Raw genomic sequence first — 18,484 nt, 5'->3', positions numbered from 1 at the left:
TACCAACATAACAATAATATTTCCTCTCCCCATCAGATCGATAGTCTTCGAGACTCACCGAGTCATCGGGCGAGTACTAAGCGGAAAAATGGAGCTATCGCTCCCCACGCCAAGTGTGACTCGTCTCCGTCTCCCACAAGCAGCAGCAGCAACAGTTATTCCGAAAACAACGACAACGGGAAAACGCCAAGCCAGCAGGCGGCAGCGGATCGCGATCGCTCATTGAAGAAGAGCCGTAACGAGGAGTTGCAAGAACAGAACGATCAGAACACGGGCAGCTCAATAGAATCGATAGTGAACAGTAGCAGCAAAAAGCTAAGCGGTGCTGGCAATCACAACAACAACCATAATAATAACTTGTACATGGAGAGAGAACACGAAGATGCACTAAGTTCAATCCAGAATAGCATCGAAGCGGCTACTGCTATTAGTGATGGGGGGCGAATAATGGGTAGTAGCACGAACAGTGGAAGAAGCAGCATGGATGCTGCCGATGAACAGGAGAACGCCGATGAAATGAACGATCAGAGAAGTAATCGAACAAACACTAGTGGCTGTGTGTCTTCGTCCTTACTTGGGGAACGGAATTCTGTAAGACGGGATGTTCGTCTAGTAGAGGATGATAGTAATAATAGTGGTGTTGCCGCCGTTCGGTCCGGTGATCCAGCAGGAACGGGTAGTGATAGTGTCGATAGTAGTAGTGCTGCTGCAACGGATGGGGACTTACATAATTATCACTCAAAAGAACGCAGTAAGTCGTCCTCATCCGCGGCTTCTTCTGGTGGTGGAACCACAATCAAGAGTGAAAGCTCACCTGAAATGAGCTACTCAGTGCCAACATCCCCGACGTCACTTTCGGCTGCCCCGATTCTGGAAGGGTACGCACTGAAAAAGAAGGATACCCATCTAGCCAACTCAGTGCCTACCAGCCCGGAATCAGGCACACAAGAAATCGTACGCCGCAGCGGTAGCGGCATTCAGCATCATCACCATCACCACCACCATCATCATCACAATCAATATCTCCATAGCAGCAACAATCACTCCTCGAACAGCGGCGGTGGTCCCGTTGGGCAAGGTTCCAATATAATGACGGCCAGTGGCGGAAGTGCGGGTAATGCTGGAGGAGGAGGAGGTGGCGGCGGTGGCGTGATGCGAAAATGTGACGCTGCCGGTTTCCGTACTAGTCGATCGGAAGACCACCTTCAGCAGACACAACGAGACGGCGGCATCGGTGCAGTAGTGCCTATCGACATCGATGAAGACGTTAACAGTTCTCTGAATACGCTGTTGGATACGCGGCATGACTCCGAGGAATCGCAGGTAGGTTTGAGGATAGCTTTAGAACTGTGGAAGCCTACTTCACTCAGCTGTGAAATGTGCATTTCTGAATTGTATCCTCCAAACGACTCTTCCTCTAAAACAATCGATCGAAATGGATCATCTTTATTGCAAAATTGAGAACAGAAAAACGTATTATGGGGCGTAACTATAATTCCCCCTACAGTAGAATGTAATTTCAAATTTCTGGTATTTCCAACATAGAAACCCAACAATTATTAAATTTTCCAAATATTTACTGTTATTCCTTCAACATAAAGTGATATTTGGTATATTGTCTACAAATTTTGCAGAACAGATTTCATGATATTTTCCAATGCAAAGACCTTCTTAAGCCCATATATAGTAGTATACTGCTTGTTTGCGGTCTGCATACAAGGTGGGCTAAATTTATTTTCTTCTTTTTGATTCACTATTTTTTGCGACGGTTCGCGTAGATTCTTCTACCTCTTGAAGGCGGATTTTGTCCATTTTGAAGTCTACACGAAGTCTACACGGATTGGGATGCCATTGAATGGTTTTGTATTAAAACAATGTGGGAAATCTACGCGTAATTGAGAACTCTTATATTAGACTCTTAGCCTTAGCATGTTGTCTCGATTCTCGAACTAAACTGATGCTTTTCTAAACTCTAATCTACCCGGGGTTCTCTCGCTATATGAACATTTTTGCAGGGTTCGCCCACATGTTATTCTCTGCAAGTGACACAGCACACAGTGATCTAAGAAATCTAAATTCCTCAGATTGGCAGTCTTCATTGATTTGTGCTTCTCTTCAATTGACAGCTTGAACTTGAGCTTGTGAACTACTTTTCGATTTTGAGATTTCTCGCTTTATTTTACCTTATTTCCGTGGGTGGCGCCTGGTTGCTAACGCTGATCAAAAATTTCAAAATAGAGAACGTAGATCAACTCTACAAAGGTTGAACTGTCTATTATATTTCGTTTGCTTGAACTAATTGAACTAAGGGGGAGAAAAGAAAATTCTTAACTGTTTGAGAAAGCATGCTTTCATCTAATAGATATTACTAATCATCAGCAACGGATGGAAGCTAGCTTTTGGCCTAACAGTTCTATTCCATTCTCCACTACGCCACCCGCGTGGGATCCTAAATAAACATATGGATGTTTATGCGATTGTTTCTATTCTTTCCTGTCCTTCGCGCCCATTTCACACGTGATGAGCGGCGAGACCTAAACATATATTTTTATCATCCCTCGGGCGGCCGGCCCATACGGCGCTCTCGCCTTGGGCATTATGAAAACATGCTTCCCACGAAAAAGGTTCAAGTGGGAAACATACAGCTAATTGCCAACAATAAAATTTCTGTTTGATGCTAAGTTTGTTTGAGTCAAAATTTTGCGCCGCTAGGTTATCTGAAGCTATAGAAACGAAGAAAGAAAAAAAGAAAGGAAAAAAACGTGGTTCCCTCCTGCTGGCATTGATTGAACTTGGTCGGATTAATTGAGATGCACCCGTTGCGCTTTCATTCTTTAAATATACATTGCGCCTGATTCAATTTAAATTTTTTAAATCGTTTATTTTTACATCGTGCATACAAGGTTGAGTGGTTAGCGTCTCACATTATCATGCCGGGTGTTCGGGTTCGATTCCCGTTCTGGCCGAGGGATTTTTTGTCAAAGAAATTTTCTTCGACTTGCACTGTGGTCACGCGTATTCAAGAGCTTGCCCCTCGGAATACATTCAAGGCGTGTTATTTGGCTTAAGAAATCTCAACCAAGTATTAATAAATGACGCTAGTTAATGCATACGTTGAGACGGCAAAAGTTCCACAAGGGAACGTTAACGCCATTCAAGAGGAAGAAGATTTTTACAGGCTCAGTTACATAAGTTTAAGGGAGCGAAACTTCTAACGCGTTTCAATTAACATGATTTAATTTCCGGCTCTCCTATTTAATCTGAGTCCGTAACACTCCTCGTTTGCGCAATAAGCTGCTGTGTGACCAACTGAGTTGCATTTTGACTTTGGCACAAGAAGTCGCACAGGTAGACTCATTTTTTCCTTCATCAAGTAGTCACAGAGAGCGGAACGAGTAAAAGTGACTAGAAACGAGTCGGTCCGGCTAAACTTCATTATCCCCTCTCCATGGAAGTTTCTTCTGAGTTGGCGACAGTCCTGGACGACTTTCCTCCAGGGGAGCTTTTTGAATTTGTTTACTCCTCTACTTTTTATGGTTTCGCATGTCTCACCCGCTTCAGTTATCACTCCTCCAATTTAACGTCATGGGAAAATATGTAGACGCGGTATTCCAATGTAAAGTGCTTATGAGCAACCATCTAATTGGCGAACTTCCGATTAGACACGACAACTCGCAGTTTGTTCGGTCTAACCTTTCAAACCAATGTTACGGAGGCCAACTATAGCACATTTTTTGATGGAATAGGCACTCAAATATAAATATAGGATATATAGAATAATCATAAAATCAAAATGAAAATTAAATTTTTATACTATACTTTTTATAAATTCATATTCATTCTTATTCATATCTATGTGATTTCTTCCGTCCTTCGATATTTGCGATTGGAGATAGGCTCCGACTGTGAACTCATTTTGTGTATGTTTATTTTCCTTCTCCTTCCCGATGGGTTATTGCTAGTCGGAGGAGATTTTATTGAATTCCTGTACAAAGATCGCGGTCTAAGCACCCGCTCTATCGTTATGCGATAAATCACGGTCTAAAACGTGATCCGTGTGGCGATAAATATATAGATCGAAATAGATAGATCAGCAAATAGCCCCTTATCGACTACTTTGAGAACCCCTGCTCACTGAAAAAAAAATTAAAATAGTGAACTCAATATCTCTATATATATATATATATATATATATATATATAAATGTTGTGTTCATTTGTGTACGCGTCAAAAACTCGAAAAGTACGAAACCGATTGAGCTCAATGTTGGACACAATATACATTTCACTCCGAGGAATGTTGTTACGGCATAAAACATTGAAAAAATAGAGAAAAATGATCTTTTATATGGCCATAGTGCGTTCTGAAATTAAGCTTCTAATGAAAATCGACAATTCCGTATTAAATATGAGTTCTATTTGATGGAAACACCTTTTTTCGAAGTGTTTGACAAAATCTTGAGCTGAAATTATGTTTCGAATTGATTTAAAAATTAGCGATATCCCTCATCTATCTCTATATATACAAAAATGTTCTGTTCGTTTGTGTACGCGTCAAAAACTCGAAAAGTAATAAAAAATTGAAAAATTCAACTCAACCATGCAACCACAATGTGCCACAGCAAAGCGTGGCAGGGTACAGCTAGTAGATTATAAAATAACATTTTCATTATTGTACGACGGACGGGACGATGTCTTGCCAGGACTGCTAATAGGAAGAAACATTCTCTCTGATGTCAATTTGTTTACTTTCAATGGCAATAACTTTAACTTACGCTAACTACAAATTTTGATCAATGTTTCATATCACTTAATTATGGAAAAGAATTTATTTCACTATCTAGTGGTTCCTCCTCGTTTACAGTCAACAAAATTTTATTTTCAATGTTCATCCAACTAATTTTCCAATTTGTATTTTTTTCTCGAAATACCTTAATAACACTAGATGTTTTTTGTTTCCACTTTCTTGCAGGCCTCCGACCACGACCGGATAGTTTGGACGTACAACGCCCCAATCTCACAGGCCAATGGCGGTGGCATAGATGGTGAGGCGGGCAACGCGGGGACTGGTATCGTCACCTCGCCCGTTCTCCACTCCAGCTCGATGAGTTCCTCACCTCAGCGATCCGCTAGTGATAGTCCCGCTTCGCCTACTTCCGTGTCATCGTCTGTGATGTCCTCATCCGGTGGTTCCAAAGGTGCAAACGACCATACCCACAACGGGTATGGGAACAGTGGCTTCGACGGGGGCCGTGGAGGAAGTGGTACACAGAGCAACTTGCAGAGCCTCTACTGTCACAATGGTGGTGGGCTCGGCGGGGGAGGAATGGACCACAGTGTGTCGGAGGCCGTCTCGAACATTTCGAGTCCAGACTATCAGGATGAGCATGATCTGCTCAGTACGAGGGATCTGGCCGCGATGGCCATCAGCGATCCCAGCGATTCCGACTCAACGATACTGGTTTCGGAAACAACACATCGAGTGCACGAGCGCGATCGTGATCGTGATCATAAAATTGTGATACAGGTGAAGGGGGTGCAGCATCAGCAATATCCTCCCTCGAACCAGGAGCCAGGTGTGCTGCGCTATTCCGAGCTTAAAGACTCGGAAGACGAACTGGCCACACTGGCCGAAGAAATGCCAACGACCCTCTTCGGAGGGGACGGTCAACTAATGCCGGGAACTGGTGGGCGAGAATCTTCGCCACCAATTTCGGACGACGGTAGCGATGTGGACTCGCTACACTCATTCCATTACTCGCCAAAGGCGGTCGATCTGCCATCAGCCGAACGTCTCGCAAAACGATTATATTATCTAGAAGGCTTCAAGAAGAGTGATGTGTCACGACATCTTAGCAAAAAGTTAGTTGTGCTCTTGTTTTTATTCGAGTGTTAAAAATCACTAACCAGATATTCACTTCCAGCAACGATTTTAGTAGGGCTGTCGCAGATGAATACCTAAAATTCTTCCTGTTTGAACGGTTAACGCTCGACGAGGCACTGCGATTATTCCTCAAGCAGTTCTCTCTATCGGGAGAAACGCAGGAGCGGGAGCGAGTGCTAGTGCATTTCTCCAAGCGCTATCTGGACTGCAACCCGGGGTCGTTCAACTCGCAAGGTAAATATTACGTTGGTGAAGCAAACTAGGCAAATAATGTGGTTAGTTTTTGAAAATTTAATCTCAGATGCCGTTCACACACTGACATGTGCAATTATGCTGCTGAACACGGACCTCCATGGACCGAATATAGGTCGGAAAATGACCTGTTCGGAGTTCATCGAAAATCTGAGCGAACTGAACGACGGGGAAAATTTCCCCAAAGATATCCTCAAGCAGCTGTATCAGGCAATCAAGACGCAGCCGCTGGAATGGGCTCTGTAAGAGAGATATTTCAACTATATGGGACTTTAAATCAATAAAATACTGTTTCTTTTTAACATTCTCAGTGATGACGATTCACCCGATCAGCTTAAGGTTGGCAGCGGTCGGAACGACGGTAATTTTGGCGGAACGAGTGGTGGCAACGGAGGAGGCTTACAGGGTCCACCTGTGGGTTCGAATCCGTTCCTCGATCCACCACAACCAGCAGCAATCGAATACAAGAAAGGTTATGTGATGCGAAAATGCTGCTACGATACAAACTACAAGAAAAGTGAGTTTAATCAAGTCGTTGGCACTTGTCATGATATGGTGTACAGTAGAATTTTGGTTGCTCTCTTTATGTTCGATCCATATAACAAATTCCGACTAATACTCTCCAGTAGTTAATCCTCCAAAGGTAGTTATCTGCATGCGCTAAAATACTAATATGCACCATTCCGGTCCCCCCAAAACGCAATCCACTTCGATCACGTCCATGCCACAGTCACGCCTATGACGCAGGTTGTTGTGCTTTTCTTACAGCCCCATTCGGTAAGCGGTCGTGGAAGATGTTCTACTGCACGCTGCGGGACTTGGTGCTCTATCTGCACAAAGACGAGCACGGCTTCCGGAAGAATCAGATGTCGGACAACGTACACAATGCGATCCGAATTCACCACGCGCTCGCGACCAAGGCCAGCGATTACACCAAAAAGCAGCACGTCTTTCGGCTTCAAACTGCCGACCAATCGGAGTATCTGTTCCAGACGAGTGATTCCAAAGAGCTGCAGTCGTGGATCGATACGATCAACTTTGTGTGCGCTTCGTTCTCGGCACCACCGCTGGAAGGAGGTGTTGGCAGCCAGAAACGCTTCCAGAGGCCGCTGCTTCCTTGCACTCACACAAAGCTGCTACTGGTGAGTATCTCGATAGCGATGGCTCATGATTGGTGTGATATATGATGAGATTGATTTTGGTTACAGCGAGAACAGATCACGTCGCACGAAGAGCAGGTGAACAAGTTGGAGAACCTGTTGGCCGAACACAAGCGGTCTACGATTCCAACCAAAGGACTGGCTCTGCAGAATTACAAAGAAAAAGAAGCCTATCTGCTCTATGAGGTGCGTCCTAAAAGACCGAAGTAATACTCTTTACTAATATACTATTCTAAATTCTAGTTGAAGCGCTACAAAACGTACTACTACCTGCTGAGCTCTCGCATGAACTCGGACCAATCGTTGGATTTCGAAAGTCTGCTCACAATGGGCGACAGTGGCGTCCTGATGGAGTCGGACGAGATTCTCCAACGTAACCGGCAGAATGCTGCCGGGATTGTTGTTGGTGGCTTTGGAAGCGCAGGCGCGAATCAAGCAATTATCCAGCAGCAACCACTGAGTCAACAGCAGTTCCAGCAGCAAATCACAGGCGCAAACACAACGACGACGGGCAATTCGTTGACCACTGGTGGCAGTGCTTCCAACAGGTACAGTTATCGGGCAGCAATTTATCGCTCCGAGGCACAACAAGATCTCGGCTGACGGGTGATGGGAGTTTTCTCTGCGTGTGTGGTGTAGGATCATTTCGCGAATGCATTCTCTCTCTCTATCTCTGTCACTTGTGTTGTGCTCTAAGGCATCCCTCTCTCTCTTTCAAACACACTCTTTTTTCGTTTCTTCCCAGCTGCTACTTATTATAGTCCATTTACGACAGTGAACTGCTGTAAACTGCTAGAGAAATATACGATGCAATCTCTCTGTGTGGTCGGGAGCGAGCAATAGATAAACCAAAATAGTCCATCCTTTCCCGGTAGAAGTTTGTATACTATCACTTATAGCTCAATAGTCATTTTTGCAGTTAGCACGGATTGTTACGCCTGTTAACTTGTTCCGTGCCACGAATAGCACCGGTGGTAAACGTTAAACTTCATTTTCAGATCATGTGTATCATCTGTGGTACATGCAGATTATTCATTCAATGCACTAAAATATATGTTTCGACAAACTTAATGCTACAATCGTAATGATCGCATCGTCACATGTACCACAAGTGATACACAACGTTATTACTGCTCTAAACAATGTTATTTCTTATCGATTCGTGATACAATGAAATATAGTATGATCTGAGTGTGGCTTGCAAATCAGGTCACGCAAAAATAATTTGGCACGGAACATGTTAAATGAGACGATTTTGCTTCAGAAGTACTCCATTCTGTGCTTGACATATCATTTCTCTGTATGTTTTTGGCTTACTTGTTTTAGATACGAAGAAGATAAATTTCACTCGATTTCATGTGAAACTTGCATATTTTTATTTTCGCTACTTCAGGAAATCGTGAGCATCTACAGTCAACCCTCCTATAACGCGGTTTCCATCTAACGCGGAGATGAAACTGCGACAGCCCTCCTATAATGCGGTACTCTCATAGCGCGGTTTCCGTTCAACAACGTCCCATCAGCTTTTTTCGTGCACCCAATGCATGATTTCAACTGGATATGTTTATATGAACATTCAACATAATTTCTTAGTCGTTTACGACATCGGTTTCATGGAAGCTCCGGCTTAGAGGATATGGTTCGCACATCTTGATGTGCCGCAAAATTAGCTGTCATTGCTAAACCTATTAAACTACTCGGTGAGTTCAAGGCAGATTTATGGAAAAAGATTCGCCCGTTTGGTTAGTGAGCAGGGTTAGAGGAGCGATAGAAAACAGTACGACAGAAGACGGAAGGGGGTTTATCTGAAATGTTAAAGAGAAAGGATGATCACAAGAGTTTGAATGAATTCTGCACTCTCTCAATAATTTCAGTAGTATTCAGCTGCTACTAATGCTTCATTCGAAGATAAACGTTTTTCATGTAGGAAAGATGGAACGTTTGGAACATGAACTGTTGTAGAGTGCACAAACCGTGCAAAAAGTGTTGTGTTTTGTTTACAAAAAATCAGTATACTTTATAAGTGGTTACTGAAAGAATGTGCAGATTGAGCATGCGAAGCCTCTTCTTTAACTTCAGCATCATTAACGTCCGTAGTTCACATCTAGGTAGGGATCCATTTTTATCAGAGAAGAACGCCCGAATGCAGTTTTGAAACAACAACACATTTGCACATTTGAATGGAAATTCTAGTTTAATTTTTGTTTTATTTTTTTGTCATTTCCTTTTATGATCTCTTATTGGTCTCCATACTAAGCGGTACGAATAATGTGATTTGTACTCATTCTGAGTTTTTATTATAGCGCGGTTTCCATACAACACGGTAGATGGTTTCCATACAACGCGCTACGAATTAGCCTGGTTTGTAAGTCAAATCCGAGTTTCTTATAGCGCGGTTTCCACATAACGCGGTACGCACTCACCGCGTTATAGGAGGGTTGACTGTATTGCACTGTATCACTACCCGGTGCTACAAACGAATATGAAAAATAATGAGAATGTCGCGAGTTTCAGCTTCTGCTTGTCTTAGGTATATTCGTACACCATTGACAATAAGCCATGTTGAGAAAAACTTCCAATGCTGTCATTTTCACTTGCCTGTATCATGAGATTTGACCCCTATCGGGTCCTCCGTTGTTTTTGGGGATTCTGTCACGTGTTTGATGACACTTTTTTTTTGAACTCCTCAACAACGCGAATCCCCATCAGGGCCTTACAAATAGACTCATTAACAAAACGCCACTAAATAATGAACCTACTTCAGTGACGTAGCGTGATCGAGTGACACCCGGGGCGGGTATCTTGGGTGTAACCCTTCGAATGAAACCTTGTGATTAAGTATTTGTTTATGTTTTCTAATAATAAAATCAAATTTACCGGACCAAAAAACTTGTTTATTATATTACTAGCTGACCCGGCAAACTTCGTCCCGCCCAAGATTTATTTTTCGTTATCACATTCACGTTTTTTTACTAAGCGCACGTTCATAGGTCCAATCGCAGAACTGTTCATTAATTGATTTTCTAATCTACCCTTTAACATTACCTTTTACTATAAAATTTCAGTACTTGAATCACAACTCGTCATTATAATATCAGATTATTTTCAGACAAAATTCTCGTTCAAGATTTTTCAATCACTAGCAAATAACATGTTTCTCCGTTACATGGAATAAATGTTTGATACAGAAAATATGATAGAATAAAGACAGCCCTAAATGGAACAATTCATTTCTCGAGTTTTGCTCTTATCAACGCATTCGGCGATCCATTTTTTTACACAGATAGAAGAAGATATAGGACTGCGTTTTATCACATTAAAAAAAATTTCAATTGTCATGTTTGGTTGGAATATGTTGAAATATGTGTATTATTTTTACGGAACCTCTTCTCCATTTTAGATGAGGAAGGGGTGTCATAGAGAAGAGAGGAGTGTCGAACCACCATAGGAACGTTTCGTGACCCCTAGAACCTTCACATGCCAAATTCGGCTCTATTTGCTTGATTAGTTCTCGAGTTATGAAGAAATTTGTGCTTCATTTGTATGGCAGCCTCCTTAGAGAGTAGGGAGGAGTGTCGAACCACCATAGAATCGTTCATTGATCCCTAAAACCTCTATATTCCATGTTTGATTCCATTTTCTGGATTAGTTCTTGAGTTATGCAGAAACTTATGCTTCATTTATATGGCATATAACAAAAGGCAACGGCAACAAAACATTTAAGCTGGTTTTCTACAAAAAAAAAACACTTTTTTTCCATTATTTTTTTTGTCGGGCGTAATATGAAAAAAAATTACAGTATCTAAAGGAAGAGATTCATTTTGTATAGTTTTTTAAACAAACCCAAGCTGTCATTGAAGCTGCAGAGCGTTTCAAAGTAATGTACTTTGAAACTACATTTGCGAATTGGATGTGGTCTCTTAGCGCTATTGCTGTTCCCCTTCTTGTGTGATCAACATTGCACACTGCGTTGTAGCCGGGTAGTGTGAGATGCTCATTCTCCACTTCTTGAAATACGATGTCGAGTTCCATCGTGCGACAGAAGATTCGTAGGGCGTCAATCTTGGTTTGGTTGGTGATTGTGTCTATGTTGAGAGTAGCGATAACTGTCGAACTACGTCATCGCTGGTTTTGTTCGAATCGCTCGTCATCGCTCTCTTCTCGCCGTTTTTTCCCCGAACTTATAGATACGGGTACTACTTCTGAATTTGAGAAGACTCATTCGTTGTCTTCGGCTGGTTGCTGCTGACGAGGAGGAGTGTATCGCCAAACTTGAACTAGCAAAGAGACTTTGGATATAGTTTGCGATCGACTTCCGTGACAATATAGAAAAATGTCTGCTCGGCACGAAAGTCGAGCGCTAACTGTGTAATTCACAAATTTGCGAAAGGACACAAGGTCTGATTGACTTCCACCATGCACTAAAGGTTGGGGTAGGCGACTTAGAGCTGAATTTGGCTGATAAAACACCGAATGCATCCTTCAACCCAGCAATGTGCCCTATTATAGAAATCGAGTCGATAAGAATGTTGCTCGTTAGCTCTATTTTACTATTATATACCGATACCGAGCATGTCGATAGCATCGACCGAATGAAAGCTATCGGGGCAACTGTCATACTTTTTCGAGTTGTTTGGTTTGTTTGTTGCAAATGCAAATAGCAGCACATGAAGGTCGAGTTCGGTGAGAGATTATCTTGATTTACAAAATACGAAATTTCATTCGGCGTGATAGTGATAGCGATTGTGCCTAATTCTCGATTCGATTTATATAATAGGGCCCATTATCTTCTTTACGCGACTTGATATATGGTGTATGTGGCATGTTTTCATTAGTGCAATAGGACGTCACATTCCGAAAACGTTCGTTGGAGAAAAGATCTGCGCAACCATCACGCATCCAAAGAATATATCGATGATAGGTCCCAAAATCTCGCGAATACCTTTGCGCAAATCATATGGAATGAGTTTCCGCAGTATCCGCGACACGTGATACGATCCGGATCACTTTTTTGCTTTTTAGTGCATGCTATCCTTGCTGGTATAGGATCTATCCCAGATGGTAAGGATTATTACATGCAATATTCATCTCAGGTAGATGTCACTTTTTTGCAAAAAAAAGCGTGGGAATATGAAGTTATCGATTACAAACACCACACGTTTGGACGTCCTTCAGACACAAACCCAACCAAGTACTGATAGAGATTACGCAAGTGATATTAGATTGAGAAGGAAGAGTTCCTTAAGGAATGTAAGTGCCATTTCAGAAAAAAACAATAGAGGGCATTAAATCTTCTTTTCATCCGCATTCATTTTGCTTAGAACATTATCGTTTATTTATGTGATTTCCTGTACTGATAGTGTCTACTATCTGGCCTTTATTATTAAACCTGTATTATTGCACTGTATAGCTTAGCTCAGTACCATTGCTCAGCGATAAGATCGTGAATTGTACCAAAATGAAAAACACTCACGGAATTCGGCCTATCGCAAGCACTGTAAATATGATAAGATTAAATGTTGGAATTTCAACTCATCAACGCGTTTTTGTAGCTATGCATGTTGAGGTGGAACACCAGCTTAGCCGCTTGCCCTATATCATCCTTATTGGTGTTGGTAGCTCTAGTTTCGATGAAAAAACACATCTTATATCCTAACAGCTGTTTTTCGTTATTCCGATCATTTCTTTCTCATTATAGGAACGATAGTAGAAAGTATAAAACATGAGACGATGATCCTCTGTACATCACAACTGCCTTTAATCCCTACCACAGCCAAGATCATAATGAAAACAACCATTATCATCATCTACAAATCCCGACCCCCATCGGCTGCTCGGAATTCGATAAGGATCCGCTTGGTTCCGCCCAAGCCGGTACCGACGCCGCGGCCTGTTGCCCAACCGTATTGGCCGCTATCACCTCAACCATGCGATCCTTTTCCTTTTTCCTGCTTCCGCGAAACGCGACCACCGCATTCGGCGGTGACCATTCGAAAACAGCAAGTGATCCTGCTACCACCGCCACCTACTATGGGCAACATGTGTGAGTATATGAGAGCAGGATGAAACCCTCCCACACTCTGTCGCGAAAAATCTTTTTTTTCCTGACTCCTCCCACGATACTTTCGATTTTCGTAAATTCGGAAACAAAACCGCTTGATGTCATCGTGATCCACGATCCCATCTCCTCTCCCGGTTCGTATTTATTTTGCTTTGATCTTTAACAGAGATTTCGAAAAAATGGCGCTTTATTCCTTGATCGATATATATACAAAAAATATATAGACTTAGTGGAAAGATAACACTTTTTTGTTTGAATGCGTGTGCGTGATAAACGTGTGTCAAATGGTTGTGCGCGTGGGTATGTGTGTAAACGTGTGCTAATGTAAAGGATATATTTTCATTTCTGTATGAATGCCAGAGATAGAAGATAAGATATCAATTTATTTTCTTAATTGTTGTATATTTTACAATTAAAAGCGAGCGGAAAGAAAAGTTGAATAATGGCATTTTATGAATCGACAAAAATCAATACAAATAATCATAATACATTACCGCAAACACAATTCATTAGAGCATCATCTCCCCTAGGTGGATGAAATGAATGTAATGTGACAAATCTTTCAATAGTTAGCAATTTTCCTAAACCGAACGTCTCCAAGATGTATACTCTGCGCGAAAGAGATAACAAGTAATTGAAACAAGTGCTGCCAACTGTTGGGCGCCAAATTACTTATACCGACACCCCAAAATTCCAAAAAAAGAAACCTAAAGAAACTATTATAAATTAGGGACAGGAGTTTCACGATTTCAATCGTTAAGTGTGAAGACACTGCACCGACTTAATTTTTACGATGTGCTCAATTTGGCGCCTTCTCTGCATATAATGCCTATATATTCTGATACTGTAGAATGTCATAATTGTAAACCTTTTCACGTTATCCTATACAATAAACTTTTGTTCTTGAATAATTGCAATTTTCAAAAAGACGCACACACGTATGTGTCAATCAGAGCATGGATGATCAATATTCGCGGCAGCCTGAAGATTTGGTATAAATAATGAAGATATGTGTGAAAATTTTCATTCAAATATGCTTTACCATATGTATAAACAGTCGTAATACATAGTTATTTGTAGAAAAGAAACACAGAAGATACACTTCTGTCATCGAAAGGCGCTGAATTGCGCTATCTTGCTGTACATCTGGTACCAAACTAAATCAGCGAAGATAATGCAATCAGTTCAAGACGCGAAAGTGTCTCAAACATTTTAACGACAAGAAAACACTCATTTTGCGAATTACGTTCATCTAAAACTCGCACAGGAATTTCCACATAAACTAGAACGCGCCGCTCCTCCACCTGTTTTGGGTGATAACCAGCGAAACATAAGCAAAAATAATGGTAGACCACAATATTTCTGTATAGAAAAAACAACAAAAACAAAAACAAATGCAAAGCAATGCCAGAGGTAATTGTTGTTTGGCAGATTATCCTCTCCCATTGTGGTCGTTGAACTGGTAACGACTCTCAACGATTTTAAACCTAAATCATTCATACAACACAATACACTTAACGGAGCAAAATAAACAGCAGTGTTATACGCATAACCAAACTAATTCCACATTTTTAAAACCACAACGTGAACAGCAACACAAACTAATCAAGAAGAATATGTTTGCATTCGTGAGTTAGAAAACTGATAAAGGAAAAAGGAAAAAAAACAGTTTATAGTATTATTCAAGTACATCAATTATATTGCAATGAAAAAGGATACATAGAGAAAGTGAAATATTATAGAACAACAAAATATGTAAAATAAAATGGAGAAAGTTACATAAAATGATTTAAATTGAGCAGTGTTGCGTCTGTCTAGTGGAAAATATGAGAAAAGTGGTCCAGTAATAAAGAGACATGCGATAGCCTTACCGCTAGTTATCGGTTCGAGGTCAGATGTTGAATTCAACGCTCTTAGATATTGACAGTCGGATACTAAAAGGATATCCCAACGATACTTCCCTCAGAAAATTTGATGGCTGGACCCTACCGAACAGAGCGGAATATTATGCCAAAATGGTGGAAGAACCATATACAGGTCGGGCTCGATTATATACAGAATCGATTATATACAATTTTGGACTTGATTATATACAGTTTGAAAAAAAATTTACGTTAAGGTGGAATTGAGGTGGCTGTTATATGAACTGTGGGGTAAATTTGATTGAAAGAAACAATCAAGTTCAATATCAAATTTTGGGATAAAATTAATAATCACACATTCAAAAATACTAACTTTGAAATTTTCACTTCCAAAACAGTTGTTCAAATCCATTAATTAAAATGTTCCATTACTATATCCTGTACTAAATTTTTTCATCTTTCAAATGAAGGCAGCAGAATTGGCTTACGCAACGTAATTTTTAGTGTAGAGCCAGTTTGAGGCAACAGAGTACGAAACAAAAAAAATGTTCTATAACTCTGTCATTGTTGAAATTTGAACATATGCGTAGAAGGATTTCTTTTCATCAAATGTGATCATATATCACCTTCTGAGAGATTCTGGGAAAAATATGTTTTTCATGTAAGAAAGGTATTTTCTGACTTTAAGGGGATGAATTAGAAATTATGTTCTTCTTTAATTTGTTTTAATCCCATTTATTTATTTATTAGGCTCATTAGCATTTTAGCTGTAACAAAGCCGGGTTTTAATCGTTATGTACATATGTTTATGTTTCTATAAATTGTAAATTACACGGTAGTAAGTAGTAGCCATTTAGGCGTTAAGTTTTCTGCCCTATTACATTATGTTAAATTACACAGTAGTAGCCATTTAGGCGTAAGGGTATTCTTTCTGTTCTTCCATTGTTCAGCAGACCGGACAGCGGAGACAGTTGATATTGATCATTGTTGGGTTATTTATAGAACAGCAGCCCGATGTTTCTTGCTGTATGGATGAATCGATCTTTGTTCCACCGTGGATCGATTTCCATCGCTGATGATGGTTGCGTGGACGTACTTATTCTATAACAACACAAAGATGGTCAATTGAGGGCCCTGAGTTTGAACTCACGATCGATCGCTTGGTAAGCGAACGCGTAACCAAGTGGCTACGAAGACCGCCTCTTCTTTTATTTTCAGTAAACGAAAAATATGTGCAGAAAAAACGAATATTTTTTTTTTAATCGATTATATACAGGATTCGATTATATACAGTGAAAAGAAATCGGAGACTGTATATAATCGAGTCCGTGCTGTAATTTGTTTTATAACGTTCTGTAGCAGTTCAGCAGCCTGTTATACGGTGCTTGCAGAGGATGGACCATGTGCTTGTTAGAATACTCAGGCAATCCAACGTCGGAATTGGCAACACTGTTTGTTAATTACTGATGAAACTATTTCCAGTCCGAGTTCCTGGCTTAGTAGATGTTGGGATGCATAACCACCTAATATAACCTTGGAGAATTGAAAGACTGGAAGACAAACTGTAAAAACGATTGTTGTTTGGGTTATAGAGGCTTTAACTATATTCTATTCCGACGTCTCTCTAGCCTGAATTCACATTCTCGTCAAGTTGGAAGTTATCATTTGATGTAAGTAAACGCTTCTTTCATTGTCTATAAATATAGATATGAAACCGGAATTCCCAAATAGCTCTAAGCGTCATTGTGATCATCATGTACTCATGTATTAATCATCATGTATTTGCAACATTGCCTCGTTTTGACAACTAGCAAAGGATTCCCACCTAGAACAAAACAATCGTTACTCTGCAACATAGATTTGAAAAGCTTTGAACATGTCATCTTTTGTACCTGAAAAGTACGATATGCGGTCAACACTGAACTGCTGCAGAATCACATCGAAAGATTTTGACGTGAGAAACAAAGAGCGTGTAAAACCTTCGAAAAATCCAGAATCCTATAGACCCAGAATAATGGAATTCAAGTACTTTTGGTCAAAGGCACTCAAACACAAAAAAAAACTCGCGGATCAATGGAAAGTGCATCAAGAAGCCATCTCCATACGATTGAAGGTCATGGGAATATTGGCGGATAAGGTGGAACAATCGCAAACTGGGCTGAAATTCTGGGCAATCGCAAACTGGGCTGAAATTCTTCGAGGCTTAAACGTCAACGCTGCAGTTGCAGCGTTCTATGAAGTTCTGTTCAGAATCATGAGCACACATACGCCTTTACGCAGTATCAATCGTCACCGGTTGAACAATCAACCGTGGTGGAACGTTGAGCTTCGACATCGACGCAATGTTCTCCGTAAAGCTCGACGCCGTTTTTTGCGTGATCGTAATGCGCACAACTGCACTGAACTCCGGAGGCTAGAAGCTGACTACGACAACTGTGTATCTTCTTCTTTCCGTGTGTATATATTTGGAATCCAAAGCGAGGTCAAGGCAAATCCCTCCACTTTCTGGCGATTTTTCAAGAGTCGGAAAAACACACAGTCGATTCCGTCGGTAATGTTCTTCGATCAAAGGAACAGTGACGATAGCGACGGCTCAGTCGAGCTCTTCGCTTGTTTTTCAAATCCGTCTATAATGCTGATTTCCCGCCTGACTCCCAGGAATTGTTGAATCCATTGCCGTCGTACAATATAAACTTTCCGTGTTCATCTTTCACGGACTATAAATTGAACATCGGAATGAACGAAATGAACATCTGAACTCGGATCTTTGTGCTAGGACTACCTGTTTGCCACCTATTTTACTTGTCGCTGACGGAAGTCCCGGATGCCTGGAAGATCTCTGCGGTAACACCTATCCACAAATCCGGAAATATTCATGACGTTAAAAATTACCGACCTATTTCAATTCTCTGCTGCTTGGCCAAGATACTCGAGTTACTAATCCACGACAAAATGTACTCTGCTGCTAAACCCATGATATCTCAGTATCAGCATGGCTTCGTAAAAACCGCTTACTGTTTCAAACCTGATGGTCTACACGAGCCTGCTCAACTCTAGCTTGGATGAGCGCTGTCAAGTTGAGAGCATATACGTGGATTTCACTAAAGCCTTCGACAAGGTACCTCATAAACTAGCACTGAAAAAACTCGACAAACTTGGATTCCCAAGCTGGCTCATCATGTGGCTTCGCTCATACCTGCAAGGAAGATCCGCTTTCGTGAAACAGAGGTCTTCAAAGTCGAGCTGCTTCGCTACACCATCTGGTG

The 18,484-nt window shown here is 41.1% G+C and overlaps 1 protein-coding gene across 12 annotated transcripts in view; it reads left to right on the top strand.

Annotated features, from left to right (window-relative positions):
• Positions 1 to 15,154, top strand: part of LOC129770883 (PH and SEC7 domain-containing protein) — a 243,023-nt gene extending 227,869 nt beyond the window's left edge. For 4 of the 12 annotated variants that reach the window (XM_055774089.1, XM_055774167.1, XM_055774807.1 and 1 more), the window contains 8 exons: positions 37 to 1,323; positions 4,972 to 5,861; positions 5,924 to 6,117; positions 6,164 to 6,377; positions 6,447 to 6,652; positions 6,883 to 7,277; positions 7,344 to 7,481; positions 7,539 to 8,166. In XM_055774089.1, coding sequence (XP_055630064.1) covers positions 37 to 1,323; positions 4,972 to 5,861; positions 5,924 to 6,117; positions 6,164 to 6,377; positions 6,447 to 6,652; positions 6,883 to 7,277; positions 7,344 to 7,481; positions 7,539 to 7,898 — 3,684 coding nt within the window. In that variant the 3' untranslated portion in view covers positions 7,899 to 8,166. Of the gene's footprint in view, positions 1 to 36; positions 1,324 to 4,971; positions 5,862 to 5,923; positions 6,118 to 6,163; positions 6,378 to 6,446; positions 6,653 to 6,882; positions 7,278 to 7,343; positions 7,482 to 7,538; positions 8,167 to 8,688 lie in introns of those variants that run through there. The other 8 variants (XR_008742316.1, XR_008742292.1, XM_055774726.1 and 5 more) reach the window with 8 other exon arrangements.
• The last annotated feature ends 3,330 nt before the right edge of the window (positions 15,155 to 18,484 follow it).

The sequence above is a fragment of the Toxorhynchites rutilus genome, chromosome 1 (assembly GCF_029784135.1).
Source record: "Toxorhynchites rutilus septentrionalis strain SRP chromosome 1, ASM2978413v1, whole genome shotgun sequence".
NCBI classification, from domain to species: domain Eukaryota; kingdom Metazoa; phylum Arthropoda; class Insecta; order Diptera; family Culicidae; genus Toxorhynchites; species Toxorhynchites rutilus.
Note: the sequence above shows the minus strand (reverse complement) of the source record. Positions and strands in the feature narration are given on the sequence as shown.